General features: G+C 50.3%; 3 protein-coding genes across 3 annotated transcripts; all 3 read right to left on the reverse strand.

The window, feature by feature from the left end:
- Positions 1 to 3947: 3947 nt before the first annotated feature.
- LOC101968009 (olfactory receptor 13A1) lies at positions 3948 to 15734 on the reverse strand. The gene is made up of 2 exons (XM_078023646.1): positions 15317 to 15734; positions 3948 to 6520 (listed from the first exon to the last, which is right to left on the reverse strand). Exon 2 carries the CDS (start codon positions 6475 to 6477, stop codon positions 5512 to 5514), a length of 966 nt encoding a protein of 321 aa, XP_077879772.1. The 5' UTR covers positions 6478 to 6520; positions 15317 to 15734; the 3' UTR covers positions 3948 to 5511.
- A 5521-nt stretch (positions 15735 to 21255) lies between these two features.
- Positions 21256 to 22235, reverse strand: LOC101967730 (olfactory receptor 13G1). The gene has a single exon (XM_005320851.2). It carries the CDS (start codon positions 22195 to 22197, stop codon positions 21283 to 21285), a length of 915 nt encoding a protein of 304 aa, XP_005320908.2. The 5' UTR covers positions 22198 to 22235; the 3' UTR covers positions 21256 to 21282.
- Positions 22236 to 26509: 4274 nt separating this feature from the next.
- LOC101967442 (olfactory receptor 13A1) lies at positions 26510 to 27636 on the reverse strand. Its single transcript, XM_005320850.2, has one exon. The coding sequence runs from the start codon at positions 27634 to 27636 to the stop codon at positions 26707 to 26709; it is 930 nt and encodes a 309-aa protein (XP_005320907.1). The 3' UTR covers positions 26510 to 26706.
- Positions 27637 to 27923: the final 287 nt, after the last annotated feature.

The following is a 27923-nucleotide window of genomic DNA, read 5'->3' on the forward strand; positions in this document are numbered from 1 at the left end:
AATTTTTAACTCTAATAACCTTATTTTAGTGAAAACCCAGAAACAAGAATCTTAAACTCTTTTTTCCCCACTTATCAATTTATAAAAACACATTTAATACATAAATATATGTTACTTTATGGAATTCAAGAAGCCAAGAGTGCTTAAATTTATACTTGGTTGATGTTTTAGTAATTTAATTTTTCAAAATAATCAATGTCTCCTCTAACAATCTCCATAACACACTTATGGAGATTAATTTCATTATGTTAAAATTTAACCATCTCTAACTTAAGTTACCCATGAAAACCAACATATCAGACAAATCTAGTTAACAGTATATGCCATCATTTCCCTGGTGAAGAAAAATCCTGGATATTACATTTTAAATATTTTAGAGACATTAACAATTTGAGGCTTATTTTTAAATGAACACATTATTTTCCTTTCTTTTTCCCCCTTCAGTCCCCAACTAGGGGTGAGGGGCTTGGGACCACCCTCTTCTCATCCCAGGGGAGCACATGCTCAAGGAAATGGCTATCCTCAAATTAACAAGGGAATCTCGGTTCCTCCATGGAGAACACCTGCAGGAAGCCCTGAAATAGCTCCTTGAAAAATAATTTCTGTTCTCCCTGAATGCAGAACCGCAGCCTCTGAGACTGGAAACTTCTGGACATTTCCCTGCCAATGCAACCAACCTTTCTTCTTCCCTTTTTAAAATTGTGTCCTCATCAATGCATGGGGGCAAAAACCAAGCTTTTGATAACTTGGCCACCAAAGAAAATGCGTGGGTTAGTAATTTTAAAGACATCTTTACTCTTCTATGTTTAACCAATTTAAATTGAACTTTTTTCTTAAATGTTTAAGCCATGTGAAATAAAAGCTATTTGGGTCCATTTATTTTTTAATAAAAATATTTAATTTATGAGGACTCAATTATTTATATGCCAATTTGGGGTCCATGTAAATGGTATACAAATACATATGTAGACACAAAAACAATACAATGCATACACATGTACATAAAATTAACAGAAAACAAAGATTTTTACAACTTTTTGCCAAGTATGGCTTCCATAGGTAGGAAAAAAAAAGAGCTATTGTAATGCCAGATTCGTGGGACCCCAGTAAACCTCCAGGAGCCGAATCTGATGCAGTCACACAAGAGTCTTTATTGCAAGCTCAAGCCTGGACTCACAACCATTTCTGACACAGCGGTCCCGAGGAGTGAGTCCTGGTCCTTAGTTCATTGAGGATTTTTATTTTTGGGGGCTGATACTTATGCCTCACAACATCACACAGCAAATCATTTCATACCACGGGAAAATCAAACAACAACTCTTAACATCGATTAGCTCATTCATTGGCAGGAATAAGTTGGATAAGGGTGATTGGTTAGTTCAACTGGTGGATAGTTTGAACTGGTTGGTTTAGGCCAATCAGGGTTTGCAAGAGTGTATATGCAGGGTTGCCTAATCATGTTATCAATCACTGAAACTACTGGGAGGGCCGCCTGGTATTTCAGGTATCTTCCCTGTCTCACTCTGACTGGTTGTCGCTATGGTCAGAAATCAGACCTCAAGCACTCTTTGGTCTTTCCAGGAACTTCCTGAGTCCAGGACATCTGGTCACTGCAGTTAGGGATTTCTGGCTCTGCAGGCCTTTCCTGTTACTTATGGACAAATGACTCAGCAGGGTAGCTGTGTGTCTAGGAATGCTCTGTGGGTTTTCCAAGGACAAGGGTCGCCCTCCCCCTGCTTTGGACAGGCCCTGCTCTGAGGTAGAGGCTGGTTTTTCAAAAATGAAGTCACATCAGTTTCTCACTATGATGTTTATTATATAGACTATCAGATTTAGCCCTTTAGAAATTAAAATAGAGCCTGTGAATTTGGGAACATTAGAAACAGAGCCTCGCCAGTCTTGGTGGATGCTGAAGTCAAAGGTTAATCTGGCCACTTCCCCTTTATGAGTGCAGATTGATGTCTACCATCACCACTGTTTATTTGCCCTGAGTAGGACTTTTCAAAGGAGAAAATCCCTCTCATCCCCCACCCCTTGTATTTAAGAGTTAACCCTTGAACAATCAGTCTCTGAATACAAGCAGCAGAAAGAAAAACAGAGGGCATAAACTTCAGTTAGACAAAACAAGACTAATTGATGCAAAAGCAAAGGTGAATTCATGCTAAAACCTTGAGCTCAAAAAGACACAGAATGAAAGAATAGCACAGCCATAGTGACTTTTGTAGAGGAGTGTGTTGAACATCTTTATGAGAGCAGAGTGTACTTCTGGATCAGTTTACAGTCAGTCCAGATACTGAAAGAACATAGGATCCTGTAAAGTCTTTAGAAAAGGTTTTTAAGAAAAAAAAAAACAACTTTTTTTTCTTCCTTTTCTTCCTTCCTTTTTCGCCCCTTATGCCCACCTGCCCACTTGAAGAGCAGAGTAAAACCCAAAGGAAGTAGGGCATTCCCTATTATTCCCAGGTTGGTCAGGCTCTGTTATCAGGCATTTGCAGAAAATTACAGAACTGACCCCTGAAGCTTTGGAAGATGCCTGTATTTTCCCAAAACAGTATGAAGACTTCTCTCATGACCTTAAAAGGTGCAGGACTTGATCTACCTAAACTCCCCAGACCCCCTCCATCTGTCTCTTCTATTTTTGGTTTTTGTTTTTATTTTTAGCACTAGAGAGGAACTTAGCAGAATCCCAGAGCACAAGAACAGATAGAACAACCATTTATGTCCCACAGCAGCTTTGATTTAAAAGTGATGCTTTTCTTCTCTGCCCTCGAACTAATTTGGGCACCTGCACAAGTAGCTTACATTTTAGCTGGGCATCTCAGCATCTATTGAAGAGGGCTGTTGGCAGAGTCCTTCTGGCACTTCTCAGTCAGAATACACAGGGTTAAAAGTGGCAGTTCCATTCACTCCCCTTCAAACATGAGGATTCTGCTCATGCCATCCAGACGACTCAGACAACTCTAGGAGGTGACCAGGCTTCCCTGCTACCTCTTAGAGACAGGTCTACCTCTCAAATCAGGTTTCTACCTGTTCAAGAGGCAGTGTTCCCTGCACTGGTTCTTGGACCCCACCAGGCTCCTTTATGCTCCTATGGTTTGCCCTGGCATGCCTTGTATCCTATGGCTCAATCAATCCACTGGCACCAGGCAAGGTCACTACTCTCAGGTTCCCAGGACTCACACCAAAATGACAAAGGTGGTATAATCACCACCTCTGTATCCTGGATGAGTCCCCAAGAACTGTGGGGTTCTCCCACAGAGAGACAGAGCACTGGGACCTTCACCAGGAAGCGACGTTTACCAGAGCCACCACTGGCCCAGCAGATGTGCATCCACAGGCTGAGCACCCTTGCCTTCTGCACCTCTTGGGAGTTCCTTTTACTTGCCAGCTCTTTGTCTCCCATCTAAGGTAATACACATGCTGACTGGACATTCTATTTCTACAGAATAGAGTTGCAACTATGTAAGATGTGCACATTGATACTGATAGTGCCATGTTATCTTTCATTTGTTCTGAGAAAGTCCCTACCATAGGGGCAAGGGATGGAATAATGACAACTTCATTTTTTAAATCTATCACTAAACATAGGTGTTGCTATGAAACAACTAGAAATATCTGGCAGTATGAAATGGTACAATTGCTTTGGAAGAGAAGTTTCTAATAACTATGTAAAAACATGGCAAAGACCCAGAAATGTCACCCACAGTCACACCAAAGAGATACAGAAACACAGGAGATCTTGAGCAGTGATGCACACTGTAATCTCAACAGCTTGGGAGGCTGAGGCAGGAGGATCACAAGTTCGAAGCCAGCCTCAACAAAAGTGAGGCGTGAAGCAACTCTGTGAGACCCTGTCTCTAAATTAAAAAAAAAAAAAAGGGAGGGGGGCTGAGGATGTGACTCGATGGCCCAGAGTTCCATCCCTAGTACCAAAAAAAGAGTCTTAATTATAATTATACAGAGAAGCTTTATTCTTCACAGCAAAGACTTAGGGACTATATCAATCAACACCCAAATCAATAAGGAAATATGCTGCATTCCTAGAATACAATGCTAACAAAAAAGCAAAGAACAAACCACTTACATACACGTGAATCTGAAAGATACTACACAATAAATAAGAGAACACAGTCTGTATGATCTTAGTTACATGAGCTCCCAAACACACAAAACTGGCCTCTGGCTGAAACACCAGGTGGTGACTGCAGGAGAGTGCTGGGCAGGGGGAGGGAGGACAATGCAGGGGAGCTGTGGAGGACAGGTGACTCAAAGAGAGCAAGACAGGAGAGCAGGATGAGTAGGAGACCAGCACTGGCCTGGGGAGGGAGGACAGGGTAGAGTGTGGGGCATGCCAGATGACTGAGGTAGGGCAAGGAGCAGAATTAGACAGCAGAGGGGGGGGCGAGAGGTAGACAACAAGGCCCAATGACGAAGATGACAACAGAGGGCAGAGCAGGCAAGAGCACCAGGCGAGGCCAGGGTGGGTAGATGTCAAGTTAGAGGGCGGGGCAGGAGGGATGGCTGAGGATAGAGCAAGGCAGCAGGATTAGACGGCAGATGAGAGGATTAGGAGGTAGAGAGCTAGGCAGACCAAGGACCTTAGGAGAGAAGAGCAGGCAACAGGGCGTTGGAGAGACCAGAGCAAGCCAGATGATGTTAAAGGGCAGGGCAGGTGAGATGAGGGTACAGGGGACGGCAGGCAGAAAGAGGCTAGGCAGGGACAGAGGGGATGACAAAGGTCAGAGCTGGGCAGGCAGAATGGCAAGGGAGAGGGCGGGATCCAGAGGCCTGGAAACAGAAGCAGCGCCTTTGGGATAGGCAGAACTGAAAGTGCTAGGATGCCCCCCACACACACTCCCAATGTGACTTCACATCACCTCCTCCACCGGCACGGGCACAGCCCAGTCAACTGTCCACCTGAGGCCCCAATACCAGGCAGGGGCAACACCGTGGGCACTGAAATCGGGTCACAGGTGTGCCCCAGAGTGTGGGAGTTCCAGCTGGAGACAGGCACAGGCCAGTGCGGTCGAGGTAGGAGGAGCAGTGTTCCCAGGGGCCAAGGTAGCCAGAGCATCAGGAGGTAGTGAGGGGCCAATGTCGCTTATGAGATGAAAGAAGCCCGAGGGGGTGGCATGCAAGAGGGCTTTGAGGGACAGTGTCTGAGCAGGAACTGGGGAGGGAGGGGACGCTGGCAGACAGATCCTTACCAGCCACTGTACCTACATGTGCCCTCTCCGCTGGGGCTTGGGTGAGTGGAAGGCCACGTGGCGGCTCAGCCAGAGCCGGATCAAGGAAAGCCAGGCTCCTGCCACCCATCCTGGGACCCCGGCCTGACTCCCAGAATGAAGGGGAGCAACTGCCAGGCCCTGGAAGGGTTTGTGGATGGACACTTGCGGCAGGCACACAGGTTCTCAGGGGCCAGTCAGAGACACAATGTGGCAGAGCCAACGCAGAGTGTCCAGCTCTGGCTCCTCGGTCTACTGCTAACCCAGAGACAGCTAGGTCTCAGGTCTACACGCCTGCTCTCAGGAAGCCAGGCACGGGAAGCGCCCAGGATGGCAGGATGAGTCTCCGCAGGGCGTGCTGGACCTCCTTGTTCCTCAGGGTGTAGATGAGGGGGTTCAGCGTGGGGCTCAGGGCCGAGTAGAGCACTGCAGACACTTTGCTTCTCTCTGCGCTGTAGCTGGAGGCAGGGCTGAGGTAGGCACAGAAGACCGACGCGTAGTACAGGGAGACCACAAGGAGGTGGGAGGAGCAGGTGGAGAAGGCCTTCCGCTTGCCCTCTGTGGAGCGCATGCGCACGATGCTGCGGAGGATGCACGCATAGGACAGCAGGGTGAGCAAGAAGTTGAGGCACCCGTAGAAGGCATCCGCCAGCAGAGTCATGATGCTGTTCACACGCGTGGGGCTGCAGGAGAGCAGCAGGAGCGGGGGGATCTCACAGAAGAAGTGCGTGATGACCTTAGGGCCACAGAAAGACAGCCGCGCCATCAAACCGGTGTGGACAGAAGCATTAAGGGCACAGATGCCCCACACTCCCACGGCCAGGGCACCACACCGGCACGGGTTCATCCTGGAACTATAGTGCAGAGGAAAGCAGATGGCCACATAGCGGTCGTAGGCCATGACTGTGAGCAGAAGCAGCTCAGAGGATGCTGACCAGATGAGGAAGAAGAGCTGGGCCATGCAACCCTGGAAGGAGATGATGTTTGCCTCAGATGCTAGGCCGGCCAGCGCCTTGGGCAGCACAGAGGAGGTGCAGATAATGTCCATGGTGGCCAGGTTGCACAGGAAGAAGTACATGGGGCTGCGCAGGCCAGCACTGATGCTGACCAAAGTGATGATAACAGCATTACCTGTGAGTGCCACGGTGTAGAGGGACAGGAAGCAGCCCAGCAGGAGCAGTCGCAGCCCAGGGTGCTCTGAAAACCCCTGCAGCTCGAACTCCATCACCGGCGTCTGATTGGGGCTCACCATGGGATGCCACAGACCCTGGCCCCACTTCTGTGTCCTGTGGACCCTGAGAAGAGACCACAGTGAGGACACTTGCTGCAGATCTGGTTTTCAGGAGTGATCATCTGACAGGTGCTGCTATAGAAGAAGGAGTATCTTGCTTCCTTCATGGGAACCCATCTGCCCCTCAGTCTCTACCCAACACCTCCTGAAACCACTTTGCTTCCATTTTAAACCCTCCCCACATATCAGTAGAAAGGGGACCTGATATGATTTCAAGCTTCCTAAAAATTCTATGACTTGTTCTGAGGCCGAACTTATGATCTGTCCTGTAGCATGTTCTGTGTGTGAGTAAAGCATGTATTCTGCTGCTCTTGCATGTGATACATCTGTGATGTCTTTTAGGTAAAGGGCATTTCAAGCCAAATGTTTCCATCTTGATTTTCTGTACAGAGGACCTGCTATCCATGAATGTGAGGTCTGGATGTACCCTACAAACAATGTATTAATGTCTGTCTCTTTCTTCCTATCTATTGGTATTTGTTTTCTACAGTTAGTTGCCCCAAAGTTGGATGCATCTGTATTTACAACTGTAACAACCCCTGGATGAATTGAACTCTTCACCATGATATGATGACCTCTGTTCTAAGCAGTTTTAAGACACACACTTATGGCATAAACACACACACTGAAAAAGTAAAGTTCTCAAACAATTTACCATCAAACTACAATGAATTAGAGAACAAGAATCAAACTAAGCCCAGAGATAGAGGAAAGAAGGGAAAAATAAAGACCAAAGCAGAAAACAATAATGTAAAGACTGGGGAAATTATAATTAATTTCAGAGTTGCTTACTGAATTCCTAAAATTGAAAAAACTTTAGGTACACTAAGTAAATATTAGAGAACTCTAAAATAAAATCAGAAATAAAAGACATGACATTATAGGTAATGCCACAGATATACACAGTTCATAAGAGACTACAGTAGGATAATTAATCACCAAAAATTGGACAACTAAACAGTGGATGGACCTTTACCATCTACCAAGGCTGGTTATGTAAAAGTAGAAATCTGAATAGAATAAAACCAGGAAAGTTGATAGAATCGCCAGGAAAACTCTTTAGAAGGAAAGCCTGAGACCTGATGATTCACAGTTAAATTCTATACAAAAATAATCCACATACCCTTCTAAAGTCTTCACATAAAATGAAGAGAAGACAAGGGAACAATTTCAAATTCTTTGTGAGGCCAGCATCACACTCATATCAAAGCCAGGAAGAAAGAAAGAATAAAAGAAAGAGAAAGAGAGAAAGAAAGAAGAAAGAAAGAAAGAGAGAAAATAAATTATAAACTAAATCTATGATGAGCCTAAATGCAAAATCCTCCAAGAATACAAGCAAACCAAATTCAATACACATTAAAAGGATCATCCACCATCATCAAGTGAGTTGCAAGTATCATTCAATTTATGCAAGTCAATAAATAAGTGAGCTAGAACTAACAGAACAAAGGAGAAAGTGTGTAATCATCCCATAGATACAGAAAAAATCATTTGGCAAAATTCAATATCATTTTAAGAAATAAACCTTCAATAAATGAGGTGGTCAAGGAATGTATCTCAGGGCAATAGAAACCACATTCAGCAAACCCAGAGCCAAAAGCATATAAAAGTTGAAATCGTTTCTTATAAGACCAAGAACAAAAGACAAGAATGTTCATTCTTGCCACCTCTTGTTAAAATAGTAGTGAAAGTCTAGCCAGAGTAATTAGGTTAACAGAAGAAATAAAGGATATCTACATGGAGGAAGAGACCTTCTTTGCAGACACAATGTGGTCTTTTCTGTGATAAATACTGGAGGTCTAACCAAATATCTCCTAGAAGCATAAAAGAATTTGGTATCATTGCAGTATACAGAAACAACTACAAAACCTCTTGTTTATTGTTTTATACAATAACAACAAACTATCTGAAAAAGGGATCAAGAAAACAATTCCACTTACAATAGCCAAAAAAAATATTTACCAATGACATGAAAGACATGTACACCAAAACACATAAAACATCAGTGAAAGAAATTGAAGACACAAACACATGAAAATATATCCCAAGTGCATGGGTTTGAATAATTCTTATCATCCAAATATTCTGTGGATACTACCCAAAGTGATCAACAGGTCCAAAAAATCCCTATCAAATACTTATCTAAATTTTGCACAAAAATAACAAAACAATCCTAAAATTCAAAGGAACTATAAATATCCCTGTGCAATTCAAGCAACTGTAAGGAAAGAGCAAACCCAGAGGCATCACACAACCAGATAGCAAAATTTACTACAAAAATAAAGACATCAAAGCAACATGGGTACTTGCAAAAACTAAGATACCTCACCCATCATGGTCTGCTTTGTGACTCTAAAATACAACATACACAGTGGGAATTTGTAATGAGCAGAAGTTAATTTCTCGAAGCTTGGTAGCAGGGGAGCTCTGGAAGGTGGCACAAGAATGGGCTGAGGGCCTTTTCTGCTGCACTGTCACTTGGCATGAGGCAGTGGACAAGAGAAGTGAGACACCCTCAGCTTCAACTAGAAGCCTTCGAAGGACCATCCCTACCTGGGAGGGCTGATTCCCATGACCAAATTACCTCTTAAAGGCACCACCTTTAATGTTACCACATTAGGGTTAGGATTTAACTGATGAATTGTGCAAGACACACAGACTTTCAAAACATAGCATTATGCCCCCAACCCCCACAAATTCATATGCCTCTCACATGCAAAATACATCCATTCCATCGTGATAGCTCCCAAACTCTTCTCTCCTTCTAGCATCCACATTAAACTCCAAGTCCAAGGTCTTACCTAGACAGCATGTGCATGCACCTCAGGCACAATTCATTCTGAGGCAAGTTTACCTTCAGTTGTGAGCCTGTGAGATCAAACAAGTCATGGACTTCTGAACACAGTGATGGGCCAAGTGGGGACAGGCATCTCCATTCAAAGGGATAAACAGGCAAGAAGAGGGGCATAGCGGGCCCCAAGTAGACCAAACCCCAAGCAGAAAGGGCTAAATCTTCAAACTTGAGAACAATTATGCCTGACTCCACATCCCCCTGGATCACGTGGGTGGAGGTTGGGACACCAAACCCCAAGACAGTCCTGCTCCCCTGGCCCTGCTGAGTGCAGCCTCTCAGGCTTCAGTTCTCACACACATTTGTGGCTATCCCTGGCAGGTACTGCATGCTGGAGAATGTGAAGTTCTCTGCAGCTTGACCCCATGGCCCCCAGAGGCACTACGCTAATGGGGGCTGTCTGTGGGTTCTGTGGAGATCTAGATGGAGACAGACATGCCTCCACAGCTTGCCCTTTCTGTGCACCTGCAGAATGAGCACCTCATAGACACTCTCAGGCCTGTGCTTTATACTTGCCAGAGCAGTGGCCAGAGCTGAGCCTGGGCTTGCATGAGCTGGGGCTGGGGTGGCCCTAGGCAGCAAGCCCCAAAGTCCCATAGTCACCCTGGGCCTCTCCTGCATTGTGCCCTCCATTCGTGCCCTGGCGTTCTGGAAGCCACAGCCTTGAGGATTTTGAAATGTCCTGAGGTCAGTCCACCACTGTCCTGATGACATCTGGCTTTGTTCTAGCCTCACTAATCTCTTTACTAAAGCTCTGCCTGGTCATAACCGTGGTTTTGCTTCCTGATTCATTGTTTTACATGACCAGCCTGGAGACTTTCCAACTGTTTACATTCTCTTTCCCTTTTCATTATAAATTCTACCTTTGAGTCATTTCTTTCTTTTTGAATATTTCCATGGTAAAAAGAGCTTCTCAGCCTGCATCAGCTGGAAAGCAGAGAGGGGTCAGATGCGGAGAAGATACCCTCTTCTAGGACATGGGCCCAGGGACACACTTCCTCCACCACGGTCCCACCTTCCAGTGGTCCACCAGCTGTTTGGATTACTGGATTATTCCACTCCTGAGGTCACAGCCCTCAGGATTTGGGGTCATCCCAGATGGAATTCAAGTAGACCTAGGCTTGGTCGAGCTGCCCAGTTCTCCCAGCCTCTACCACTTACCTGATTCCAAAAGCAGCTTGCATCCTGGGTGGTATTTGTCCTGACAGCACCCACTTTTCTGGTTCCAATTGTTGGTTTGGTCTATATTTGTACTATATCAGAATGCCACAAAGCAGATCATTTAAAATGAAAGAAATTTGTTTCTCACCATTTTGGGAGAGGGGAAGCCCAAGACAGAGGAGCTGGCATCTGGAGAAGGCTTTCTTTCCTAGGGCATCATTACATGGTGGAGGGAAAGAGAGGGAAGATCCGCCCTTCCACCTTCAGGCCTTTTAATAGCCCCTAATCTCACTCATGAGGGATCTTCCCTCATGACTAAATTGCCTCCTAGGGGCCTTCCCTCTTAGAGATACCAGAGTGGAAGTCGGGTTTCACCCTGTGAACTTTGAGGACACACAGACATTCAGACATAGTCCATGAAACACGTGTGGTGACTTGATTTTGAACAAAGATGTCATGAACACACAGTGGGGTAGGAGCAGGCTTTTTGGCAGTGCTGGCAAGTGCCCCTGTGCAGAAGAGAGGAGTGAGGCCCTCCTTTCCCCCTTACTCAAACACACACTCACTAGTTAAAGACCTCAGTGCAACACTCAAAACAACAAACCCACAAAGGAAGGCGAAATGGAAAAGCAGGATTTGGGATGGACTCCAAAACACCAGCAACAACAGAAAAATTAGACAAAGCTATCTCGGATCAAAACCTCTGCCAAGCCAAGGAACCACCCACAGTGAGGAGACCGCCTATAGGAGAGAAGATAATAACAAGAAGAGCTCAAATAACTCAGCAGCACATCAACCAACAACCCAATCAAAAACTGGTCAACACTCTGTGTAGACATTTCTCAAAATAATGTGTACAGGTGGCAAAAGGGGTCATGAAACACATACACACACACACACACACACACACACACACACAGGAAATCTAGTCAACCTTGAAAAAGAAGACAATTTGCCGTTGAAAACAACATGCAAGAACCTGAAGCACGTTTTGTTCCACAAAGTAATTCAGGAGAATCAAAAAGGAGTTTTATTATTCTCATTAACAAATCAAAGTTGATCCAAACCAAGCTGCTCACTACAAGCACTGTGATAACAGGTAGGAGAAAATGATCACAAAATCTGTATCAGGCAAGTCACGTTCACATAAACTAAATATCAGAGGCATAACTGAGCAATGAAGAGCTGAACACCTCAGTAGGAACCTGAGAAAGAACACTCAGACCAACCAAAAACAAGACACCAGGACTGGCAACACCAAGTCTTAAGTTTTGAACAGCACCAGACATCAGAGAGATGCAAAGTGAAAGCAAAGTGAGATAACCACTAAAAGCTCAGAAGTTAAGTTGGTGAAAACTCTGAGCCATCGAGACTCACGCTGTGGAGGGGAGAGAAGCTGCCAGGGTCTCTCTGGGGACGGGAAAGGTTCTGAGGACTCGAGATGTACACCTTGATGCAGAATGCTATTCCCAGGCAGGCACCAAAGAAGAGGGAGGAAGCAGGTCCCCAAAGTCTCCATCCAGGTGGCTCAGGGCTGATTCCTCACAGCTGCCCAGCTAGGAAACGACACGAACAGCGTGACAAGAAGGAGGCTTGGCAGCTACGCTGTGGCTCAACGTGGGCACACCACAGACAGGCCAGGACTCCCACAGGAACACCGGTGACATCCACGTCCTGCTGTGAGCCCTGTGCTGCTCAGACACAGGACGTGGGAGGCCCCTTCGGCAAGGCTGTGAGCAGCCATCATGGGTGAGGCCTGAGGGCAGAGGGAAGGGACACATCCAGCCCCTCAGCCAGGCCACATGCATAGGAGCATCTGTCAAAAACACCACAAGGTCCACAGAAGTGGGCCTCTCCCCCACCTGAGTTTGCCCAACATGAGAAAGAGCCTCACTCACGACCTCTGCTCTCAACAGCAGCCGGCAGGTCAGCCTGAGAGAGCCTGTAGGGAGTTGGGAGGCCCGAGTCTAAGGAAGGTTTCTCCAGGGAAGTAGGAGCCACGTCTGTCCCTGCCCAGAGGTACCTACCAATCCCCAAAATGGGGACAGACTGACCAGGGGAGCAGGTGTCACTGGACACAGAAGAAGGAGTCAAGTCCTAAATGGCTCCGTGAGGTGTGACTTGACAGGATTTGACATGGAGGAACCTTGAACCTCCACCAGTGCAGGGGAACGCCCGTCCCAACAGGTGACATGGAGTGTGAGCCACGCGAGTGACAACCACTCACAAACATGCAACATGCCTGTGTGCACTGAGGAAACTAGGAGACAGCGCAGGACAGGCCACGGGCATCCACGCCTTCCTGATACCACGCACCAGCAGCGAAGAACCCAGGTCGGGTGCAGGCTTGAGAAAGGGACAGCATGAGACGACCCCGGGTGTCACTCTGCCCATGAGTGACATGGCATGTCACAGGGACACAGGCCACAGAAGGCCTCTTCCTGGAAGTCCAAGCCCTGGGGAGCAAAAACTAAGCAATGTCAGGAGACTGTGGCCGGACTGAGCTGCCCCAGGCCACACTCAGGCTGCCTCCCTCAGGGGCAGAGGAGGACTGGTCCTGCAGATGTCCAGCTAAGAGTGGATGAGAAAGTCGTTGTCACCAGGAATGTAGGCGGGTAAGCCCAGGACTGGATGCAGGGCTGTTCCCAAAGTAGCCACACAGGAAAAGTACGACTTCGCCTGGAGCATCTTGCCATGTGACCAAGCCAACATGCGGGTCCTGGGGCACACTGGCCATGCCCTGCAGGGGAGAGAAGTGGGGCTACAGTTCTGGGGATTGTGCTAGAGGTCACAACACAGAGGGAAGGATGTGAACTGAACAGGCGCACAGGTGGGTGATGGTCACCTCCAGCTACACTGGCCACCAGGAGGCTTCCAGCCTGGGTTTACCAACCTGCCAAAACCCACATACTCCCCGTGGGACACGTGCAGATATGATGGAGAAGAACAGAACGGCCCTTCTAAAAGCTAAGAAATCAACAGTCAGTCTGACCCCTGTGCTCTGGCCAGACTAAGAACATTTCCCTGCTGGCTCAGGAGGCCAGTGTCTCATCCTCTCCTCCAGGACACGGACAAACAGCCAGAGAGGACCCCACACCTACACCCACAGCCAGGCAGAGGGGGCGGCATCCACACCCAAGGCCCTTTGTGTGGGTCCTGGCTGATGGTCAGGGACTGCAGCCTCGTCCCCAAGCCCGCATTTGGAAAGGGACAGACTTTAGTGTGTAGTGGCACCCCTCCTCCACAGAGAACTTTAATTAAGCTTCTCCAGAAATCTTCACCATAATTGATCTTAGGACTTTCAGCACAAGAATCTCTACAAAGGAGTTCACTGTAGTTGAACTTCTCATTTCCTGTTGCTCTCTCTTACTTGGCCTGGAAGAGATCAGCACTCCAGGTGCTGAATGCCCCTCTACTGGATTTCCACAAACATTTGTGAACTATCTAAAATAAATAACTACATATATAAATAGTTTGTAGAAGTGTGCTTACAAACACAGAGCACGCTAAGGAAAACAGGTTCTTTTAACTAGTCCCTTGGCCTTGGGCTGGAGCTTCACAAGATGTTTACATTCCAAAGGTAAGAGAAGAGGTTACCAAAGGGGCTCCACAGTAACAGCTGGCAGGGGGAGGGAAGAAAGGGGAGAAGAAGCTCACCCTTCGTAGGCCCTGCCCTTGAAGGGTTAACTTGCGCAGAACAGTGAAAGGAAAAGCTGCTTTCAATGTGAACATCTGTGGACTGTGAGCCCCTCCCCTACATGATGGGTTCTGAAACAGCCTGAATCCAGCTTTCAGGGGGATGGATAGATTGCAGTGAAAGCTTTGCCCTCTGAACCTGGCTACAGCTAAATAACCTGATTCTTGTTCCTATTTGATGTCTTGCCTCCTCTGTCCCCTGCAACAAGTGTGGAGATGCCCTCTGCCCCTGAGGACTTGGAGGAATAGGAATGGCACAGTGCTCTTGAGAGGGGTGTCCAGCAGCCTTCCACTGCCCTCAGGAAGCAGGTGGCACCAGGGTCTGGGCAAGCTGCTCTGATGCCCACAGGACCTGACTCCACCAGGAACAAGGCTGCCTGTGTCCTCCGTTTGGTGAGGTGGATGCCCCTGCAGCACCCAGGGGCAGCTTGAGGTCTCCGTGCACACTGGGCTTGCTTCTGAGGGTCACCTCAGCTCCAGCACTCCCCACATGCCCTCACCCACTCCTTCTCCCTGCCTCCTAACAAAAGACAGGCACCTCCAGTGCTCTGGCCACACAGGGCATGGCCAGCCTGACATGAAGGGGTCTGACGCTCACCCAGGTGCAGGTGGAAGGTCTCTCTGCCCCCAGCCTGGGCTGTGGCACAGCACCTGACTCTGCCCCTCACAGCGTCTCCCTCACAGGCTCAGGAGTCCATGGGGGAGCAGAGGGCCCCACAGCGTGTGGCTGTGTACCTGGTCTTCCACTCGCCCAGCACTCTGCCTTTCCTACCAGGAGCACAGTGGCTGGCAGGCGGGGGAGTGAGGCAGCCAGTCTGGGCTCAGGCAGAAGAACAGGTATGGACCAGCTCTCTGCCTGGACAGGTGGCATCTGACTGTTCTGCAGGAACTTAACCCCAGTGCTCCTCCACATCCTGAGGTCAGAACAGTGCTGCTTGTCAGCACCACACCAAGGAGACCAGGCCTGGGGACAGTGCCGTCACAGCACCTGGAGGGCTCTGTGGGCACTAACACACTTCTAGGCGGAGTCCATTTGGGAGGCTGCACTTCCTGCTGGGAGCTCTGAGGGTGGAGGGCTGAGGCTTCACTCACCATGCTGCCCACAGTGCTCAGGGGTGCTCTGGAGGGGCTGGGGCCCAGCTCGGCCCTGTGGTTCCCACCGAGGCTCTGCTCCCACAAAGGAACCTTCACGTTCTCCAACTCTGTCCTGCACTGGTGTCTGCTGACTGCCTTCGGGGAAGCCTGGGCTCCGTTTGTCTGGGGACCCTGGGGAGCCACTCACGGAGCCAGCTCCTGGGCTGCAAGTGTGTGCATGGCAGGTGTCCAGAAGGAGCAGGCAGCTGCACCTTGGCCTGTCAGGGCAGCAGTGCTGTCCTCCCCAGGGCCCACAGCACCCTGCCCACGGCACCTTCCTAGGAGGCTCCTTGGAATCCACTGTGCCTGTGCACAAGGTCCCAGGCTCATGGGCCTCCCCCCGAGGCCTCCTGCCTCAGATCTGCAGTCCACCTTAAGGCAGCAGAGCACCTGGAGGACACCAGGGCGCCTCAGACAGGGCCTTGGCTTTCCCAGACCCCCTCTCCTGCCACATGTCAGCAATTCAGCACATGCTTCAGCACCTGGAGATCCTTCAGCTCTTCATCCTGGCCGCTGCCCCTGAAACTCCACACAGCGCGCCTGGGGTTCACCCTGGGTGGTTTTGCCTGGCTTGCTCAGCGCTCTCCACAAGCGCTTGGTCCCCCCATTGGAGGATCATTCTGCATCCTTCCTGTTCCTGAACAAGTGACATCAGCTCTGTGAGGCTCATCCCCATGAGAACTCAGTTCAGAGTTCTGATGAATGTGTTTGCCACGTAACCCTCCATCCGCATGGCCAACTGCTCCGTCCTCCTGGGCAGGCCAACCTCGGCCCTCACCCTGCCCGGCAACACTGAAGGCACTTCTAAAATACTCTATCTGCTTTGCCTCTTTGGGGTTCCAGGCAAAGGGATCTGCAGCCAGGCTCTTGTTTGTGCTCTCTCTTCCTGTTCTGGTGACACAGTGTGAGTGGCCTGAATCCTGCCCCTCAGTGGTAGCCGTGTGGTCACTCAGGATTCCTGACAGCGAGCAGTTCCTTGTGTGGACACACTGTGGTGAATTGCCAACTGTCCTTGATGGCGACCTAATGCTGGGTTCACAAAATCTGACTATTCCAATTACTCAAGAAAACAACAAAGAAAGCACACAACCACACAGAATTACCTTTTCAATAATCCAGAGATGGCTTTGAGTCCTTAAGGGTCCTTGGAAAGAGAGAGAGCTACCAGAATTTTTATTCTTATAGAGGGAACACACAAAGGGATGTTCCATGGAACATCCTACCCCAAAAAGGGCAAAGGGGTTGGATTACAAAGGAACAGGTGAGTGTAGCTCAATTCCTCTGGGTGCTGCATACTCTTAGGGCCACACCTTGTTATCCAAGCGAGGGAAGAGCCCAAGTCACGAGTCATGGCACTACCACGAAAGACTAGAGTGATCTTTCAGGTCCCAGTGTGCATCATGCGTTTGGAGGGGCTCCCTACAGTGGTGCTGAGTAGTTGGACCCGAATGTCCTGAGGTTACATAAAACCTGGAAGACACAAAAGAAACAACTCATTTGCTCCCCCTTTAGACCAGAGTGGGACAGTAACCACTGGTGACCAGGAAGGACCTGGCAAGGACAGTCAGTGGTGGTCCTCCATGGCCCAGCAGGGTACTGATGCTGGAATAACCCCCAGGTCTGATACCCACTAAGGGAGTTTCCAGCACAGGACAAGGAGAGATGGGGAGCTTCGGACCATGGTGTCCACATTGCACACTGACACACCTCCCAAAAGTGTCCAGAGATGTGTCGATATTAAAAACCACATAGGCACTGTGGACATTTGCATGGCGTCCAGTTTTGAACAACTTCTGGGAAGTTTCAGTGAATGTACTCTGATGGCCACTTGTGGACACTGGTAAATTTTGGTCACCTGGGCAGCACTAGATGTGGAACTCTGGTCACCAGCAAGTGATGTAACCTATTTCCCTTGGACATCTGATCAGAGTCCTTTGCCCCTCTCTAGAGCTACAGTCTCCTGCCCACATCTGCCTCACCTGCCACGTCCCCTACGGCCTTTCCCCTTATTGACCCTCACTGAGGAGTCGTGACTTTCCTTCACAGATCAGGAAAGGAGAGTTCTGTCACATGGAGATGGGGAGATAACTCCAGGTGTCCCTGGAGGGAAAGCTTCCCTCCACATCCAGGTCCTGCCTCCTTTTCCTCAAAGCTTCTTTGGAAGAGCCGCCATTTGGTACTTGAAGGCCAGTTCACCTTTGGTCTTCTCTGTGCCTTGTCAGGGGATGGGGACTTTCTCCCCCCTTCTCCGGGTGGTTCCTACATTGCACCAGCTCCACCCCAAGTCCTAGCCCACCTGGAAGCTTCTGTCTGAAGCAGAACTCAGACATGGTGAGAGGCAGGTTCCGGGGTCCCTGTGGGGGGTTCTAGGAGAGGTGCACTTCCGAGGCCCTGCTGGCCTCAGGCAGTGAGCACACTCAGGAGACAGGCACTTCTGCTCCCCTTCCCCACGGTCCCTGAAACCTGCCCCCAGGCCCACTACTGGGCCTCCTGGCCCTGCAGATGTGCTTGCATCTCCAAGATTTCATGAAATGGAAACATCCAGGGTGCAGTCTTCCTTTGGGTGGGGTTCTGTGTGGTGTCACCTCTTATTGCACACCACTGTGGCAAACAGCAGAGTTCGGCCCTCTTTGTGGACAAGAGAAGCTACAGTGTAAGAAACATCAGCAGGCGGTCAGCTGTGCCCCTGCTAGAGGGCAACAGGCTGCTGCCAGTGGGGCCACTGTCTGTACTGCTGCTAGGAACATGTGGCACAATGTCTGCAGGTAAGGTGCACTCACTCCTCCTGGGCAGAGGGCAGGAGAGGAATGAGAAAGTGCTACGGGGCACCTGGAGAAGGACTGCAGGCGTGGGCACTGTGAGGACTCCATGGGCCTGTGGGACCAGGGGGAGAAGGTCATGTTTGGGATCGCCAGTGTTCTCCAAGGTTCACGTGAGAAGCTGTGGGCCCCAAGGCAGCCATGTCCAGAGATGACGCCTTGGGAAGTGATTGGTCCAGGAGGGCTCTGACCTCATCAGCTGTAATCATTTGGAAGGACTGCTTGGAGGTGGTAGGAACTGTAGGCATGTGGGGCATGTGGGAGCAAGCAGGTTGAGGCAGACCTGGCCTTGGGGACTGTACCTTGTCCCTGAGCTTTCCTCCCTAATCATGATCTCCCTATGCTAATCCTGCAAGCTTGCCCAGGAGAGGTCTGCACTCCTGGAGACTGCCAGGACTCTCCTTCCCTCCACCATGAAGGGAGACCTCTCCCCAGCCAGCTGCCACGCCTGTCTGTGTGCTCTGCTTCTCTTGCCACTCTCTGGGCTTCACCTGGCCATGTACTCTCCACTACTGCCCTCCAGGGCTTTCCTACAACAACTGCCCCCCACCCCGCCCTCCGCTCAACCTGCAGCCGCACACATGCAGCTTTGGTTCAATCTCATGGAGCACCAGCTTGATGCAGAGTGTCCCTAACCCATCTTTCTTCCCAGAGGCCCACCAGCTTGTGTTTACCTAAAAAAAAAAAAAAAAAAAAAAAAAAAAGTCGTTATTGCACCATCAAGTTTTAAAGGATTTTCTTCAGGACACAAAATTCTCCTGTGTGGGGGGTGTGCTTTTGTTTGTGGGTTATACTTCAGTTGCCGTGCCAGTGTCTTCTGGCTATCCTTGTTTCTGGTGAGCAGTCAGAGAACACTCACAGCATTGTCACCCTCTGTATGCAGTGTGTCTGACCACATTTTTGTCTCTGGGACCAAAATCACTCAGGAGAACAACCTAGAGGAGGAAGAGCCTATTTGGGCTCAAGGTTGCAGAGGTGCAGACCATGGGTGTTCAACTCCACTGCTCTGGGCCTGAGGTGAGGTACAGCAGGGTGGAAGGGCATGGCAGAGCAAAGGTGCCCAGCTCCCAACAGCCAGGAGTCATGGGCAAGACCTATTTTGCAATGGCATGCCCCCAGTCACCTTCCTCTAGCCATGCCCAGCTGCCTAGAGTCACCACCCAGCGGTTCATTCAACTTGATCCAACAGGGGATGGATCAATCAATGAGGGTACAGCACTCACAGTGGACTTGCCTCTGAACATTCCCGCATTGCAGACACATGGGCCATGCAAACCATAACAGCATCTGACTTCTCTGACATGATGTCCTCAAAGCCACCAGGATGCCTAAGAATCTATTAGAATTCAAAAATACATTCATGAAAATTGTAGGATACAAAATCCACATATAAAAGTCAGTGGTATTTCTGTACACCAGGAAAAAATTTTATGAAACAGAAATCAAGATGCCAAAGTATTTCTATAGATAAAAGAAAACACTAGATATTACTTTGGATGTCCCTGGCCCCTGTGGTTCCTCAATTCCAACTACCCTGGGGCCACAGCTCTGCCCCTGGTCCTTAAGCCAACAGGACTTGGGTTTGCCAACTACTTCCAAGCTCCTACAGCTGCCCAAAAGGCTCCTCATGGAAAAGCTGCATGATGACTCAAAGTGTCAAGGTTTAAGTCTTTCTCCTTCCTGTCTCCTTGTGATCATTCTCCAGACCTGAAACACTTGTGGACACTGTCGTTACGACAGTCTACGTGATGCTAGAAACAGTGCATGGCCTCCATTTTAATTTTTCTTTTCCCGAATATCCTTGAACATGTGTGCACTTTATTCTAAAGTCAGAGAAAAGCCAGGTTGCTCACCAAGTGCCAGACTGCATTCCGGGCCTGGGGAGAGGGTGCCATCCAGCCCTGCAGAGGTGGAGTCTGAGGTGGCAGTGGCCCGTGGGGAGCTGCACCCTAAACCTGCTGCCACAAAGAGCCTCCACCAGGAGTTGGTGGCAAAGTCTGCAACGACCTGTGAGGACTCAGGCCACATTCTCTGAACCGAAGGGATTGTGTGCAACACCCTGTGTGCACACTGACACCAAGTTGATCATGATCTGTGTGTGGCTTGTGCCCGGGAAGACTGAGAGAGGAGAATGTGAAGGAAGGCCCCTCTGGACGCAGTCACCATGATTCTGCTCTTCCTGTGATCTCCTTCATGCCTATCTAGGTTTCCTAACTTCACTGCATGAAACGTCTCTAATGGAAAAGACTCATGGTCACTCTTCAGGATTCTGTCCCAGAGGGAGCCCGAGAAGCCAGAGGAGCAGGACTTAGTGTGTCGGGCCACTTGAGGATGCCCTGGCTGGAGGCCCATGCTGGCTATGAACACCCCTAGGTTCACCCTTGAATGCCCTCCTGTGGCCCCTCTTCCCCTGGGGTCCAAGCAGCAAAGCAGGCTCATGTCGTGCACTCTCTTCCCCTCACCACCATTAATGCCCCGTCCACTCTCCACAGGGACAGGAAGTGTTTCAGGTTAGGGGAAAGCAGACAATTGTCTGTTCCCTTACTAACCACACCACAGACCGCCTCTGCCTGGCCTTTCTGAGCCTAGTCCTAGTGACCTAAGTGCACATATCTTGGCTCCCTTCATCCTGTGGCAGTCAACTGATATTTATGGCTACCTGCCCTGTGCCTGGTCAGAGATAAGGACAACACAGTGTCCTTGTCAGCAAAGAGATGCAGTCTGCAGGGGAGGACAAAAGTCAACAGTGACGGAGACATGAAACCATCATGGCCTTGGGGACGGACAAGCCACACACAGGAGATAGATCAATAGGAGGGGACAGAAAGGGCAGCATGACTGGAACAAATGAGCGTGGAAGGACCAGAAAAGCCACCGAGGGCACAGATCACCGTTTGATGATTTCCTAAGTGTGTTTATAGCAGAGGGCACAGGCACCCCAACACCTGCCCCCTTGTTCAACAGTATACCGGGTCTGGGGGGAGGGCTTTGGGGAAGCCCAGGGGGGTGCTGTGCCTGCTGTGGTCCTTGGGCAGGGGCCCCTGAGTGTCCCTGCAGTACCTGACCCCTGACCCCGCAGGGCTGGGAGCTGGTGGCCTGGTGGGCTCAGCAGCAGCACAGAAGTCTCCTGAGTGCAACTTTGACGTCCTTATTCCTCAGAGTGTAGATGAGCGGGTTCAGGGTGGGCGCCACAGAGGTGTAGATGATGGACACCACCTTGTCCTTGCGCAGTGAGTAGCTGGACGCGGGGCGGATGTAGGTGTAGATGACGGTGGAGTAATACAGCGTGACCACCAGCAGGTGGGAGGAGCAGGTGGAGAAGGCCTTGCGCTTGCCCGCTGCTGAGCGCATGCGCACAATGCTGGCGATGATGCAGCCATAGGAGAGCACGGTCACCGAGAAGTTGCCTATGGCCAAGAACACGTCCGCGGTGAAGGCCATGACCTCATTCAGACGTGTGGGGGCACAGGACAGCCTCAGCAGTGGGGGAATCTCGCAGAAGAAGTGCTCAACGACGCCAGACTTGCAGAGTGGCAGGCGCAGCATGAGGCTTGTGTGCACGCTGGTGTTGGTCAGGCTGATGGCCCACACGGCCACGGTCAGCAGAGCACATGCCCGAGAGCCCATCCGCGCACCATAGTGCAATGGCTGGCAGATGGCCACGAAGTGGTCATAGGCCATGGCTGAGAAAAGCAGCAGCTCTGCCCCCATTGACCATGTGAAGAAGAAGAGCTGCGCCATGCAGCCCCCATAGGAGATGGTCCTGCCAGCCCCCATGCTGCCCAGCAGCTTGGGCAGAATGGTGGAGGTGCAGAGGATGTCCACTGCGGCCAGGTTGGCCAGGAAGAAGTACATGGGCGTGTGCAGAGCTGGGCTGGTGCTGATGGCCACCACGATGAGCAGGTTTCCCGACAGGGCAGCCAGGTAGAGGCCCAGGAAGCCCAGGAAGAGTAGTGCTCGCAGGCGAGGAGGTTCCAAAAACCCCAGGATGGTGAACTCGGTCACCAGCGTCTGGTTCATCCCAAAGGGCCTGGGTGTGGAGACCTGGCAGCTGCTCCGCCCCACACCTCTGATCCCCCACTGTAAAAGAAAGAACGGCACTGCCCCTGCTTGTTCTGAATACTCCTCCCTTCAGTTGTGTGAGACCCACTAGAGGCAGGATTTCAGTACCCTGGGGGTATAAATGTGCCTCTGAGCCCCAGACCCTGCAGGGAGAGCCACCGAAACGACCCCCTATCCTCACCCATCCCAGGGAATGCACCGTTTAGGACTTGGCCTCCTGCTCAGTTTGCTTGGCTCCACAGCCCACCGGCACCAAGCATGACTGGGGAGGCGGTCACCCACAAACTCCCAGAGGCCTGAGCTCTGTGTCCTCGGGAAAATTGTCCTCAGGGGTCAGTGGGTGAGGAATGAGAAGAACTGACCAAATGCTCCCGGGTCACATCCAAGCAGCACCCACCCAGGGCCGCCCAGGTCCTCACAATGACCTGTGCACTGGCAGTCACGGTCACCTCACTGAACCCCTGTTGCTGAGGCTGGAGGAGCAAGCCTGTCTGCAGGCAGGACTGAGCAACAGCCAGCACCAGAGATTTTATGCTACGTTTTGTCCAGGCTGCTCAGTGAGATAAGAAAGTGAAATTTCACCTGGGATTTGAGAACTTGCCCCCTCAGAAATCACAGCCAGAGGGATCTCATGGCTGTGGTCAGTGTGGAATACAGCACCGCACCATAGTTATCAAAACATCATCATCTCTCGTCAAATACAGGATACAGAGAATCAGCATCCCCTTAGAGCAGGTACTTACGAACGTGGTAAAATATTCCTGAAATTCACCTGTCCTCTCCAGAAACTTGCTTCTCTTTACCATGAAAAAGAGTCATTAGGTTTCATTGGGAAACAGAACAGGTTCAAAATAAACACTAGCAAGGAACTGTGGGAGACATCTGCAGCTGTGTGTGGGGACAGTAAGAGACCTGTGACAAGGATCACAGCCCTGTCTCATCTGTAATAGCCAGAGGCAAGGGCTTACAGGGAGGGGCCAGGCCCTGAGGGACCAATTAGGGAGAGCCACCTCCCCACTTCGGCAGAACCAGTGCCTGAGCTCAGGACCCTCTGGGAAGCTGACCAGCACCTGGGGACAGACCCAGGCCCTCATGGGGAGCATCACTCAGGCTTACAGCACACTCCACCCTACAAGAGCAGAACGCATGTTCTATCCAAGACCCTGGGGACCTTCACCAGGAAAGGCCACACACTGGGTCTTAACACAGGCCTCAGCAAGTTTTTAAGCCTTTAAGTCATACAAAGTATGTTTTCTGACCATGTGGAATTAAAGTCAGGGAAAGTGAGCTTTCAGGATAATGCCCACATATTTGAAACTAAATGATGTATTTCTAAATAACACATCAATAAGAATACAAAAGGGAGGTGTGCCAGCCTTGTGACGCTGATGAAAGTGAAAACAGAACTCTAAAAGTTTGTAGGATGTCAATGGGGCAGTAGTAAAGAGCAGGTTTATGGAAGTTTATCTGCTTCAAAAGAAGAAATCCAGAGGCCAGACAATCCCAAACACATAAGTTCACCCCAAGGGCAAGATTGGGGGCTGTGGGCAAAGGATTGAATAATTACCACCTCATTTTTAAAATTTTTTTTCTAAGTCTAGGTGATGTTATGAAGCAACTATAAATCTCTGGCAATATTAAAATGGCATGATTGCTTTGGAAGAAAATACCTAATAAAACTAAGTATACACATGCCAACCCAGCAATGCCACCCACAATCACACCAGGAGAAACAGGGACATCAGATATCTTGTACATAATTGTGCAGAGAGGATTTATTCTTCATAGCAAAGAATTAGAGTCTATAGTAATCAACACTCAAACGGATAAAGAAATACACTGTATTCATAGAATATAATGTTAACAGAAATGAAAACCACTTATACACACACGAATCTGAGAAAAATTATGCAATAAATAGGCCTTACGTGAGAGAATGTGGCCTGTGTGGTCTTATTTACAGGAACTCCCAAAGGCTCAAAACTGGCCTATGGCTGAAACACCAGATGACTGCAGGAGAGTTCAGGGGCAGGGGGAGGGACAACAGAGGGGAGTTGTGGTGGAGGACAGAGGACTCAGGGCTGAATGGGGGAGCAGGATGAGTAGGAGAGCAGCGTTGGCCTGCAGGAGGACGACAGGGCAGAGGACAGGGCAGGCAGGATGACTGAGGATAGGATGAGGCAGGTGGAGCTAGGGAGCAGAGTGCAGGGCAAAGCCAGTGGGATGACAGGCAGAGTCTACAGGTGGAACGAGGCATGAGGGGTGAAGTACAGGGCAGGGCGAGCCAGGTAGTCGAGTAGAGGGCGAGGTATGCTGATAATGAAGTAGAGGACCAGAGATGCGATGACACTCATGAGGGCAGCCCTGGGCAGCCTGGAAACAGCAGCAGGAACCCTTCAGCCTCCCAGGTGTCACCCTGGTCTGCTGGGTGTGATTTACACTAATGTGTGCATGTGTCAAAACAGTGATGCAAGCCCTTACTTATGCAGTCCGTTGTTTGAAAATTTTACCTTAAAAGTAAAAAAAGGGCCCTATCAATATATGTTGAACTCTAATGGTATGCACACAGAAATACTTAAAAAGTGTCTTGATGTCTGTCATGGTGGTGCACACCTGTAAACCCAGTGACTCGCCAGATGAGGCAGGAGGATCCCAAGTTGGAGGCCAGCCTCAGCAACATAGCAAGACTCCATCTCAAAATAAAAAATAAAAGGACTGGGATATATTTCAGCAGTAGATTACTCCTGGGTTGCATCACCAGTACCCCCACACAAAATGTACTGATGTTTGAAGCTTGCTTTGAAATGCACAAAAACAGATAACTTGGGAGTAAATAAAGTTTACAAACGTAGCAAGGAATCACAGGTAGAAAAGGTGGGTGATGGGTGCTTGAGTGTCCACTCCAGGGTTCTGCCAACGCTGCTGTGCTTGAAACCTTTTGTAAATGTTGCGACAGTTATAAAGAAACATACCTCAAGAATGGCAAGGGGTGCCAGTGGAAGGGTTGGGAGGCAGGGCTAGGGCAAGGTCCACAGGCTTTGAGGATGGGTCGCACACAGCATCCAGGAAAGAAGTCAAGAAGTGTCAGTAACTGGCTGTCACAACTAGACAGGGCTGAAGGCGGACATGGGGCCTTATACCAGCCATGTGAGCTGGGCGTTAGCAGAGCAGCTGCAGAGCCAGGTGGGGTTCAGAGGAGAGGCACAGAGGTGTCGGCACTTTGGCTGTCACTGGCAAACAGTGACCATGAAGGCAGGGAGTGTCACAGCCTAGAAGACAGTGCCAGGAGGAGACGAGAAGGAGAGGGCATCTCAGGCAAGCCAGGAACAGTAGCATTCAAGTTACTGTCCAGGGGTGTGGATTTGTTGACTGTTCAGCAAAGAATGCAAGAACAGGACCCAGAGGCAGCAGGCAAGCGGCAGGTTCATGGAAAAAGCAACCGAGATGGACTTCTCTGAAGAGAAGGGCCCAGAGCTGGGAGTCCATGGGGGAGTTTGGCCTGTTCTTGCGGTCTCTGGAATTTCCTCCTCTCCTTATCTCCCTCCCGGTCCACGTTCTCCTCACTACTGTTGACTTGTGCCCCCACTGTCCGTGTGTCTGCTGGGTTTTTTCTATAGGGTCCCCTGCTTGGGGGCACAAGTATAGTAGTCTCTGTGCCTGGGTCCCCCACTTGTGTCCCTAGCACTTGTACCAGCAGGAAATTGCTCTTTGTTCTGGCCCTGCCCCCAACCTCCTCAGGCACCATCTGTCCTGACTGCCTGAGCCCTTCGGTGTCCCTCCCTCAGAGGCCAGATGCAGAGGTAAGATGGAAGGAGGAGGGAAGGAAACCCAGAAGCAACGCTGTGGGAGCCACAAGCACTCCGCCTCAGCGACAGAGGTCCTGGCTGCAGGGTGTTCCTGTCCCAGAAAAGAGCAGTGAGTACAACCACTACCTCTTCAGGGCACTGGTGTGGGAGGCCAGACTGCAGTTCTGCCACCTCACAGTCACAGTGAGGAGCACGCTCCCCAGTCCTCTGCAAGATCACACCAAGAGCAGGGAGCTGGATGCCAGGTCTGGGTGGCTTTCCAAAGCCGGATCAAGACCAGCCATCAGAGACACTGTACCAGGCTGTGGACAGGGTGGGTAAGTCTGGTCCACAGCAATCCCTTGAGCCTGAACCCTGAAGGAGGACACGGCCAGCAGCACTCCACACAGAGGAGCTCCAGGGGCTTCCAACTGGACAGCAGCCCAACCAGGGTGGGAGGAGGGAGAAGCAGTGGCCTGCTCTCCCCGTTCTCCCAGCTCTCCTGCCTCTCCCTGTTGTAAACCCTGAGGGCCTCCACCCTCAGGCTTCAGATGTCTGCACATCACACGGAAGGAAGGGGGCCCTCTGGGAGTCCCATTATTATAGATCTACTGCTTGCCACGGCTTCAGATCTCAGTCAGACATTAGGATTAGCTGGAACAGTTCACTTGCCTTCCCTCATCTACCAGGTGCAGGCAAACACCCTCCCCAGGGCCATGTTGACATCCTTGTTTCTCAGGGAGTAGATGAGAGGGTTCAGGGTGGGGCTGACCACTGTGTACAGCAGAGCAACCACCTTGCCATTTTCTGAGGAGGAGCCAGAACCTGGGAGGATGTAGGTGTAGATGACGGTGGAGTAGTACAGCGTGACCACTAGCAGGTGGGAGGAGCAGGTGGAGAAGGCTTTGCGTTTGCCAGCGGCTGAACGCATGCGCACGATGCTGGCGATGATGCAGCCATAGGACAGCATGGTGAGCAAGAAGTTGACCACGCCGAAGTAGACATCTGCGATGACAATCATGACATTGTTCAGCATAGTTGGACTGCAGGACAGTAGCAGCAGCGTGGGGACTTCACATAGAAAGTGGTGGATCTGATTGGGACCACAGAAATAGAGTCGTGCCATCAGGCCTGTGTGTACAGATGTGCTCACCACACTGACCACCCACACACCGCCTGCCAGCAGGATGCAGATGGGCCAGCTCATCAGCGTGTGGTAGTGCAGTGGCTGGCAGATGGCCACATAGCGGTCATAGGCCATGGCTGTGAGCAGCAGCAGCTCAGCCCCCAGAAACCAAGTCAGAAAGAAAAGCTGGGCCATGCAGCCCCCATAGGACATGGTGCTCCGGGTGGCCACCAGGCCCTCCAGCAGCTTGGGGAGGACAGTGGATGTGCAAAGGATGTCCAGAAAGGCCAGGTTTGTGAGGAAGAAGTACATTGGGGTATGAAGGCTTGGATTCAGGCCAATGGCCATGACAATGATGACATTTCCTGCCAGAGCCATGAGGTAGAGGAGGAGAAAGAAGGCTGAGAAGAGAACCTGGAGCCAAGGGTCTCCAGAGAAACCCTGCAGGACAAACTCCACCACAGCTGTGTGGTTGTTGGCTGCCATTGGTGGGCGAGCCCCAGGGGCCACTGGAACACAGCTGTGGCTGGCAGACAGGGCACAGGGCAGAGACACCGACTTGGCCTCTTGAACAAGTCCTGCTGAAACCAGGAATGTTTTCGGAGGGCACATTTGCTGCAGAAAGCACACAACAAAGCAATAAAGATGGCGACATCATCCCTGCCTCCAGGGAGACAGAGCATCACATCAGCTCTTCTCTCTGTAGACACCAACCCAGAACAGCACCCCCTGCCTCTTTGTGCCAGGCAGCACCCTCCATAACCCACAGAAGG

Source organism: Ictidomys tridecemlineatus, chromosome 1 (genome assembly GCF_052094955.1).
Source record: "Ictidomys tridecemlineatus isolate mIctTri1 chromosome 1, mIctTri1.hap1, whole genome shotgun sequence".
NCBI classification, from domain to species: Eukaryota; Metazoa; Chordata; class Mammalia; order Rodentia; family Sciuridae; genus Ictidomys; species Ictidomys tridecemlineatus.